At 36.3% G+C, this 10,658-nt stretch overlaps 1 protein-coding gene across 4 annotated transcripts in view; it reads right to left on the reverse strand.

Annotated features, from left to right (window-relative positions):
- KIAA1217 (KIAA1217 ortholog) overlaps positions 1–10,404 on the reverse strand; it is a 499,018-nt gene extending 488,614 nt beyond the window's left edge. For 2 of the 4 annotated variants that reach the window (XM_009214098.4, XM_009214096.4), the window contains exon 1: positions 9,409–10,401. In XM_009214098.4, coding sequence (XP_009212362.2) covers positions 9,409–9,619 — 211 coding nt within the window. In that variant the 5' untranslated portion in view covers positions 9,620–10,401. Of the gene's footprint in view, positions 1–9,408 lie in introns of all 4 variants that reach the window. The other 2 variants (XM_009214094.4, XM_009214107.4) reach the window with 2 other exon arrangements.
- Positions 10,405–10,658: the final 254 nt, after the last annotated feature.

The following is a 10,658-nucleotide window of genomic DNA, read 5'->3' on the forward strand; positions in this document are numbered from 1 at the left end:
CATGTTATCAGCATTAAAGGAGCCCTGATTATAGCTTAGTTACACAGATAAAATCCAATAAAGAATCGGCACAGCCATTGCCTGCTCAATGCACACTCTTCTTAAACTTGGAGTACGCAAGTAGCAACAGAAAATAGGACTGCAGGTAACAGAGCACGAGAGACACAATATATCAGAGGTTAATAAGAAGCCATGCCAATTGGCTTAGGTAAAGAGTTCATGACCAAGAATCCAACAGCAAGTGCAACAAAAACAAAGATAAATAAATGGGACCTAATTAAACTAAAAAGCTTATGCACAGCAAAAGAAATAATCAGCAGAGCAAACAGACAATACACAGAGTAGGAGAAAATTTGTGCAAACTATGCATTTGAAAAAGGACTCATATCCGGAATCTACAAGGAACTCAAACAAATCAGCAATAACAAAACAAATAATCCCATCAAAAAGTGGGCAAAGGACATGAATAGACAATTCTCAAAAGAAGATATACAAATAGCCAACAAACATACGAAAAATGTTCAACATCACTATCAGGGAAATGCAAATCGAAACCACAATGAGATACCACCTTACTCCTGTAAGAATGATCATAATTTAAAAATAAAGAAATAACAGATGTTGGCGTTGATGTGCTTAAAAGGGAAAACTTTGACACTGCTGGTGGGAATGTAAACTAGCACAACCACTGTGGAACACAGAGATTCCTTAAATAAGGAAATATGTTTATAGTGGAATCTCTATGCAAAACATGGAAATTCCTTAAGTAACTAAAAGAAGAACTACCATTTGATCTAGCAGTCCTATTACTGGGTATCTACACAGAGCAAAATAAGTCATTATATGAAAAAGACACTTGCACATGGATGTTTATAGCAGCACAATTCACAATTGCAAAAATATGGAACCAGCCTAAATGCCCATCAACCAATGAGTGGATAAAGAAAATGTGGAATACTACTCAACCATAAAAAGGAATGAAATAATGTCATTCGCAGCAAGCTGGATGGAGTTGGAGACCATTATTTTAAGTGAAGTAACTCAGAAATGGAAAATGAAACATCATATGCTCCACTTATAAGCAGGAGATAAGCTATGAGGATGCAAAGGCATAAGAATGATATAATGGACTTTGGGAACTCAGGGGGAAAGGTATGAGTTGGGTGGGGGATAAAAGACTATGGATTGGGTACAGTTACATTGCTCAAGTGATCGGTGTACCAAAATCTCAGAAATCACCACTAAAGAACTTTTCCATGCAACCAAACACTAACTGTTTCCCCAAATTTAGTGAAATGAAAAAAAAGAAGCCATGTTAAGAAGTGGATGTTTGAAGGGAACCTGGAGGTGTTCTAGCAGTTTTTGCTTTTTCTGCTTAGGATATATAGAAGGAAAAAAAGCATTGAGTTAGAAGACATTGATTCAAACTAGTGTACCTCTAGTCTTGATCAAAACAAGTAACTCTGGCTTTTTCCTTATATATTTTAGGAGAGATAATTTACTTCAAACTATACTACAAGGCTACAGTAACCAAAACAGCATGGTACTGGTACCAAAACAGATATATACACCAATGGAACAGAACAGAGGCCTAAGAAATAACACCACACATCTACAATCATCTGATCTTTGACAGACCTGACACAAACAAGCAATGGGAAAAATATTTCCTATTTAATAAATGGTGTTGGGAAAACTGGCTAGTCATAAGCAGAAAACTGAAACTGGACCCCTTCCTTACAGTTTATAAAAAGTCAACTCAAGATGGATTAAAGGCTTAAATTTAAGACCTAAAACCATAAAAATCCTAGAAGAAAATCTAGGCAATACCATTCAGGACATAGGCATGGACAAAGACTTCACATCTAAAACACCAAAAGCAATGGCAACAAAAGCCAAAATTGACAAATGGGATCTAATTAAACTAAAGAGCTTCTGCACAGCAAAAGAAACTATCATCAGAGTGAACAGGTAACCTACAGAATGGGAGAAAATTTTTGCAATCTATCCATCTGACAAAGGGCTAATATCCAGCATCTACAAAGAACTTAAACAAATTTACAAGAAAAAAACAAACAACCCCATCAAAAAGTGGGTGAAGGGTATCAACAGACACTTCTCAAAAGAAGACATTTATGCAGCCAACAAACATATGAAAAAATGCTCATAATCACTGGTCATTAGAGAAATGCAAATGAAAACCACAATGAGATACCATCTCATGCCAGTTAGAATGGCGATCATTATAAAGTCAGGAAACAACACATGCTACAGAGGATGTGGAGAAATAGGAATGCTTTTACACTGTTGGTGGGTGTGTAAATTAGTTCAACCACTTTGGAAGACAGTGTGGCAATTCCTCAAGGATCTAGAACTAAAAATACCATTTGACCCAGCAATCCCATTACTGGGTATAAACCCAAATGATTGTAAATCATTCTACTATAAAGGTACATGCACACGTATGTTTATTGCGGCACTGTTTACAATAGCAAAGACTTGGAACCAACCCAACTGTCTGTCAGTGATAGACTGGATAAAGAAAATGTGGCACATATCCACCATGGAATACTATGAAGCCATAAAAAAGGATGAGTTCATGTCCTTTGCAGGGACATGGATCAAGCTGGAAACCATCATTCTCAGCAGACTATCACAAGAACAGAAAACCAAACACCACATGTTATCCTAATGTAGAAATACTTAATGTAGGTGACGGGTTAATGGGTGCAGCAAACCACCACGGCATGTCTATGCCTATGTAACAAAACTGCATGTTCTGCACATGTACCCCAGAACTTAAAGTATAACAATAAAAATAAATAAATAAATAAAGTTTAAAAAAGAGATAATTTAGATTATCTTTAGGTTTCTATGCCACTATCAAATTCAGAGACTGTTAATTCTCTTTTCCACAGTGATTCATGCTTCTGTAATGCAAGTACATTTAGTTTTTGATCATACTTTTGAGTTATTGATCTCTCTACCCTAAGTGGGCTATGCCAGGGTAACCAAAACTACAGATCAGCTCAGAGAAAACCCCAGATTAACTTTAAGAGGCGACTCTATACTACTTTCCCAACATACTGAATTTCAACAGAATCTAGGAAGAAAATAAAGTATGGTAGGAAGAATTACTTATATTTATTTTCTCATTCATTACTAGATAGGATAATTTTTTATTTTTTTGAGAGAGTCTTGCTCTGTCACCCAGGCTGGGGTGCAGGGGTGTGATCTCAGCTCACTGCAACCTCTGCCTCCCAGGTTCAAACAATTTTCCTGCCACAGCCTCCCAGGTAGCTGGGATTACAGGTGTCTGTCACCATATCCAGCTAATTTTTGTATTTTTAGTAGAGGCAGTGTTTACCATTTTGGTCAAGCTGATCTCAAACTCCTGACCTCAAGTGATCTGCCTGCCTTGGCCTCCCAAAGTGCTGGGATTACATGTGTGAGCCACCATGCCCAGCCTGGGAGAAAATTTTAAATAAGAATAGTCAAAAAAATGGAAAACTCTAGAAGTAAGTGTAAGTTTTCATATCCACACAGTTATAGCTCATACTATATTTAATTGGAGGAAAATTGCCATTAAATACTCTTAAGCAAATTAAATATGTTTACTTTTCATTTGTACAGTGTCTGTTCAGAGTATGCTATGCAAATTGTAGCAAAAGGATGGGGAGAAACGTAATGACCCATATAGATATGTAATGCATGGATCTAGACTAACACATCTCAGTAATGAGCCAAAACTATGAATTTAATAACTGTGAGCATAAGTTGCCAGTGCTCTGTTGAATACATACTGTACCCTTAACCTCTGAGCTTCTCAACAAATGAGTGGAATTGGTCCTAAAGGCAGTCAGATAAAGAAAGGCACATAATCAATATAAATCCATTGCTGCTTCTGGAAAATACTAGAAAAAGTGTAAGTCCTATCAATGGACGATACCCATTGACTGGTATTATCAGCTTGCTCCTTATTATTAGGAAAAAGCCATGCACTAAGTGTACCTTTTCAAGACATTGCCTATCCACAGCCATGACTGCCTTCAGGCTACTTCACTGTGCACTGGTCTAAGATCACTGCAGTCATCTGCAGGGTCCAGAATAAATTTGAGTGCCACTAGCAAGGGGACACACTTTCTGTTCTCCAGTTATTAATATAGAGGTGGACAATATTGAGCTCCAGGTATCTAAAGGCGATCTCAATCAACATGTGCTACAGAAAAGAAGTTGTTTGTAAGTTTACTCCTTAAACATAAAGAATAAGGCAAGGTATGCAATCAATCAAGGGCTGATAATGGAGTTTTTCTGGTATGAGTACATGGATAGTATTTGCAACAGAGTAAGATTTTATTCTGTACAGCAATTGTAGGTATGTATATAGAGACCCCATTGTGCTTGACTTAAGAGTATTCATGCAGGATATGAGCTCTTGAGAACACTGGACATACATTAACTAAGTCATTAATCCTCACCACTACTTCTCCCCATAAACCACATATTATTATTCTTTAATGGTTGACGAAATTCAATCCAGAAGGATAATTGCCTTGCTCAAGGCCACAGAGGGAGCCTGTGTCAGAAGAGAATTAGACTTGAGTGATTTTTGGCCTGCAGGCTTGTACTAGGACCACCAGGTCATGTGTGATGGAAGAGCCTTTCTTGAATTGTATGCAGTGTGTGTGTGTGAGTGTGTGTTTGTGTGTGTGTATACACTCATGTCTGCAGGGATAAGTATACATATTAGGACATCAAGGCCCTATAGACAATGTATCCTTTAATTTATTTCAATATTAGAATAGCATTTACAGTTTTGTGATACATTTATTAACTCTGAAATTTGTTCTCATCCTTTTCCATTTGTTTGTTTTGTTTAAGATACAGTAATCCTGGGCAACAAATAAAAATGCTGAAAACAGAAGAGCTTATTCTGAGTGTCACTAGAAAGATTTTTCAGGAACTAGCTAACCAGTCACAAAGTGTTAACTCATTTTATTAACTTCTTTGATGAGTGAATTTCTTTTTCTTTTCTGTGTAGAAAGGTGCTCTAGGTGAAATGTGCAAGTACAGGGCTCAAAACCGCTGGAATCAGAATTCTGGCTCCACTTCTTATTGTCTGCATGATCTTGGGAAAATAACTCAAAACTCTGTGATATGGTTTGGCTCTATGTTCTCATCCAAATTTTTTGTCAGATTGTAATCCCCATGTGTTAGGTGAAGTGCCTGGTGGGAGGTGACTGAATCATGGGGGTGGATTTCCCCCTTGTTTTTCTCCTGATAGTGAGTGAATTCTCATGAGATTTGATGGTTTAAAAGTGTGGCACTTCCTCCTTCGCTCTCTCTTTTCTCCTGCTTCACCATGGTAAGATGTGCTTGCTTCGCCTTCATCTTCTGGCATGATTGTAAGTTTCCTGAGGCCTCCTCAGTCCTGCAGAACTGAGTCAATCAAATCTCTTTTCTTTATAAATTACCCAGTCTCAGGTAGTTCTTTGTAGCAGTGCAAGAATGGACTAATACACTCTCTGTCTGTTTCCTCATCAGCAAAATAAGAATAGCAATAGGACTACGTCACAGAATTGTTGTGAGGACTATATAAGTCAATGTATTTATAATGTGCTTAGAAGTGTGCTGGCCACATAGGAAGAGCCCAGTAGAGGTTAGGTATAATCATCAACGTCATCAACATCATCATCATCATCACAAATATATAAGAGATGGAAGCTATTTTTTCAAACCAAGTTTGAAGTCAGTATTTATGTCCTCTTCTAAAGAGTGTTGTTCTTTAGAAAAATTAAAAGGTAAACATAAATAAATAAGTAAATAAGATCCGGACAATACAATTTAGGGTCAGAAGAACCAGAAAACCCAGGAAGAGATGCCACATTCTCAGATATTGGCTCATATCCTCATCCTGAATAAAATTGTTGACATATATCAACACATACACTTCAACATTCATTTTCTATTTGGTGGGTTTGTATCATGAAAAAATTCTCCATAAGTGAACATGAGTTTCAAGGCTGTTCTAAGGATTATTGATTGCCAGGCTCTTCTGTTTTAGGAGTCAATTCAGACCATTGGTTCGGAATAAAAACATACCAGTATCACACTGATATGGTTACCCTCATCATGAAACATGGGTATATGGTACCATCAGATTGGAACAGGTAATGATAAGTACATTAGGTAAATGAAGCACACGAGTATATTGCTTATATACAGAAAATAACACCATGTGTGTTGGTCCCCAAATGATCAGAATTTATAAAGCTTCTTGGAAATTAAAAATATGATGATGATCAAAACTAGACAGCAGAAGAGTTGGAATATAAGATTAAGCAAATCTCCTAGAAAAATTCAAGAGATAAAAGCTTAAAAACATAACGGAAAGATGAGATCAGAAAAATTGATGTAGTAGATTCAAGAGCCAACTCCTAGGAGGCCCATAAAAAGAGAACTAGAACAAATACAGAGAAAGAAATTATCAAAGAATTGATAGGAAAGAACACCCAGAACTGAAGGCCATTATTCCTCAAATTGAAAGAGCTCATCAAGCCAAATGAATGAATAAAACCCCTATACTTTTAAATACTTCAGTGAAATTGCAGAACATCAAGGATAAAGGAGATCCTTAAAGCTTCAAGAGAGAGAGAAAAGAAATCACCTACAAAGGAAACTGTGACTCTTTGAACAACACAGGACTTCTCATCAACACTTCTAGATCTCAAAAGACAATGGAGAAAGGTCTTTAACATTATGAGGAAAAAGTGATTTTTGATCTAAAAATCTATGCCTGTCCAAAGTATCATTGAAATGTGAAAACAAATAAAGATGTTTTTTGGACATGCAAATATTTAGAAAGTTTACCTGTCATTTAGTTTCCCTTAAGCTTCTTGGGAATGTGCTTTAGCAACATAATAAAGGAAAGTAAGAGATACCTGTTTAGGACTTCTAGAAATCAGGCAGGAAATAGCAGGGCAGAAGGACTCAGGGATGCAGAGAAAAGCATCTAGAAAAAAAGGGACGTTCTATGAGTATAACCGTGACCATACAGTCCTTTGGAGAATAGAGATGCTGAGGACAGAGGACTAAAGACTTTAAAACTGTAAGAGAAAATGATTTAGCACACTTTTCAGCTTAGTAATAAAAAGATTTATGAGGTCATATTAGTCACACACTTTACTGATTTTCAACTTTTAGAATTAGCCTATAGATGGATGATGAAAAACTAATTATGATAACCAAACATAACTATTATCAATATTTTAATACCCAAATAAAAGTATAGAAGAGAAAATTTAAGAAGTGGAGAGGGGAGCATGGAAAAGAGGTGAAAGGAAGGGTCACTACACTAATCTAAGAAATACACTTAAATGGGAGACACACTTAAAAAAAAAAGTCAGAAACGTACCAGGGTACCTTCATTTGACAAATTACACAAGGGAGAAATAAAGTCTGACACACGATAAGCTGCGTCAAGATTAAGCTAAACCTTTTGCACCAAATGAAATAAACATTCTAAAGAACTGACACTAAAATCTTAGTGAGGAGGGCAAGAAAACACCACATCAATTCAACATAAATCTCAGATGGTGTGGCTATTATTGGATTTCTTGATCTTACGACAACCATGTCCTGTGAAAGCCTAATGCAAGAGAGCTATCTTAGAAAGAGACTCATAGTCCGACTTGCCAACTATTAAAGGTTTCTATTGGTACTATATGGTACAATGTGTTGGATTAAAAAAATACTGATTAAAGAAGAAAAACAAATATACGTGTTGGTGATGTCTTTCGAAAATAATCCAGTCCTTCTGTCAGTATCAAAATGTCTTGCGGTAGAATACTTCCTTTTCCTCTCAGAGAAACACACAAAAAAACCCCCACCTTATTATTTTATAATTTACCCCCAGTTTATTTTTTACAAAAGTGTGTCTTATTTATATTGATCTTGGACTTTAATACTCACTTTTGGTTTTAAATGACTTTGAACTAATCCCAACCCAAACCTGTTATCAAAGAAAATTATTTTCACCCACTAAGTCTATTCAAAAATGTTCATAGTTTGCCATGAAAAGGTCAGCATTTTGAATAAATCTTTGGAATAAGCACCGAGCCTCAGATTGTTTATTTAAAAAAGGATATACTCTGTATAAATGTTTGGACACTCTTTAGGTTGAGGTAGTTGACATTCCTTTTTCTAAGAATTTTTCAGATTTTTATACATAGTCTAACAGAAAAGAAAGTTTTCCTTTTATGCAGCCAAAATTCATTCTATTCAGCCACTTCTGTCAACACTTCTAAGGTCTTCTAGTGTTGATTACATGTGCCTTTTATGAAGCATTTTGGTCTCAGTTTTTTATACAAACATGTCATTGATCACAGTGGATGAAACAATAATAATAAAACTAAGGGAAAAATTAAAATTTTCCAGACAGATACTTACCTCTTCGAAATAGTACAGGGCACAAAAGTGTATCATTGCATATTTGTTTGTCATAGTTTTTAATGGAGAAGAGGTCAGGTTTAAAATTATAAAATAGACTTTTTAGAAAATAAAAACCCCCAGTTATAAGAATAAGAATATTAAAACAATTTTTTGTCTTACTCTAAAATCACAGGGCCAAATATTACGTTTGTAGTAGATAACTCAAACTCTATTAAAATAAGTACTATAAATGCTGCTTAGTGATTTAATATGTAGTTCTTTGTACAATGGGGAAATTACTATTATATTTTTAGCTATGATTTCATTGCCTTCTGTGATTATATACGCTGAAATAACAGATAGCTTTAGTTATCACATTTCTCAATTCCTGGGCAAATATCCACCAATACTCTTGCTAGGTGAAACAGTCCAGCATTCACCTGAGAAGGCTAATTTAAATGCTCCAGGTAACAACACTAGCAGAAATTTTTATCATGCTTTTCAAGGAACCATACATTAGACTAGTATTTCAGATGCAATTCATTTTTAAAAGAGAGTGTAAACAATTCAGCATGCAACAATTCCATTGCTGGTTAATGATAAGGTTTTAGAACAATTTCTTTCTTTTTTTAGTTTCTATTCTTATAGGTAAATGGTAAGAAACTTTGGATATGATTGGATTATAAAAGACTACACAACACGACCAATAATAAAATCTGTTATTCTGGAAGACAAGTGAAAACAATCAGCATTTCTTATTCATTAATTAATGACAGAAAGTTTGATCACCTCCATCTTCCTAATAATTATTGGTTATTTTTAGCAACACGCTCCAGGATTTTAGAAAATTTCACATTCAATCAAATGGATAAGTTTTGAAGCCATGAAAAGTCTCATTCATTGAAGTTACTGGTCAGTATTGTTAAGCAGGAGGTTTCTAAGCAAACGCTCACAAAAGCAGTGGATTTCAAACATTACCTTTGTGTGTTGTAGCCTTCCGCTGGGCAGAAGTTGCCGCCGTTTGCACCTGCTGCTGTTTGACCAAATTTCCTTCACTCCCAGTTCTCAAAATCTTCTCACCTAAGCTGTTTTTCTTCTGTTTGCTGTTCAAATCATCCCGCCTAGCTGATGGCAGCTTAGAAGCTGCGTTAGAGAAGAAAGGTCTAGCCAAGCGAGAGGGTTTGGACATTTTAAATGGCAGAAAAAACAACAAGAAAAAAAAAAAAAAAAAAAAAAAACTCCAGAGTGTTACCTGCTGGGGCAGCAGATTCTAAAAAATCCTTTGAGCTTCACTTTTCAACAGACACAGTTACAGTATGAAGTGCAGCGGGACGGAAAGTGCTGGGCTGCTACTTGGATCTCTTTTAAACACAAGGCATCATGCAGCCCCGTAGCCCATTTACGGGACCTGTGGAATGTAAATCTGTGTTTCTAAGATGCCGGTGACAGTTTTGCAATGGTAAATGCTCCAATTCAGAGCAAACGGCAGATGCTGCAATAGGGAATACGAAACGCGCACACACACACACACACACACACACACGATACTCCCTTGCATGCACAGACTACACACCAGACAGCCTAGAAGTGGAAAAATAATGTAAATATTACCCCACCCACTCAGGTACAATACATAAAAATGAGCCAGATGTGTGGTTTATATTATTATGAAGTGCATGCCACGTTCAGTTTCCAGGCATTAGTTCAAGCAAATATTTCCTTGCTTTAGCACCTTCCTATAGTATATTCCAAGAGGTGACCGTGAAACGAATACCCACCTTACATAATTACTTCTCCTGCCGTTTACAGAACAGGCACAGAACCATGACAAAGTAAGAAAACAGAAGAATGTAATTTCCAACTTCTTCGGGCTGCCACAGGGTACCAACTAATCTATAAAAAGGGCAATTGTGTGTCTGTGTGATGTGTTGTGGGATGTGTATGTATGTGTGTACGTGCATATGTGTGTGTGTCAGAGCGAGAGAGCTGGGGAAAGATATATAAATTATTTTACCTTTTAAAGAGCTTGGAGTTTATTCTAACAAATATTTGTACTTAGCGTACTTTACAAAAAACAATAGTCATGATGTAAAAATCAAATGTGTTCAAGGGGTCACATTTTTCAGGGCTGAAAACATTGCTTCCACCAATTGAACATGTAGCCCATACCGGAGGCATACAACCTCTCCTCCACTAAGGATAACCATTTTCCCTCTTAGTTTCCCATG

This window comes from Papio anubis, chromosome 11 (assembly GCF_008728515.1).
Source record: "Papio anubis isolate 15944 chromosome 11, Panubis1.0, whole genome shotgun sequence".
NCBI lineage: Eukaryota > Metazoa > Chordata > Mammalia > Primates > Cercopithecidae > Papio > Papio anubis.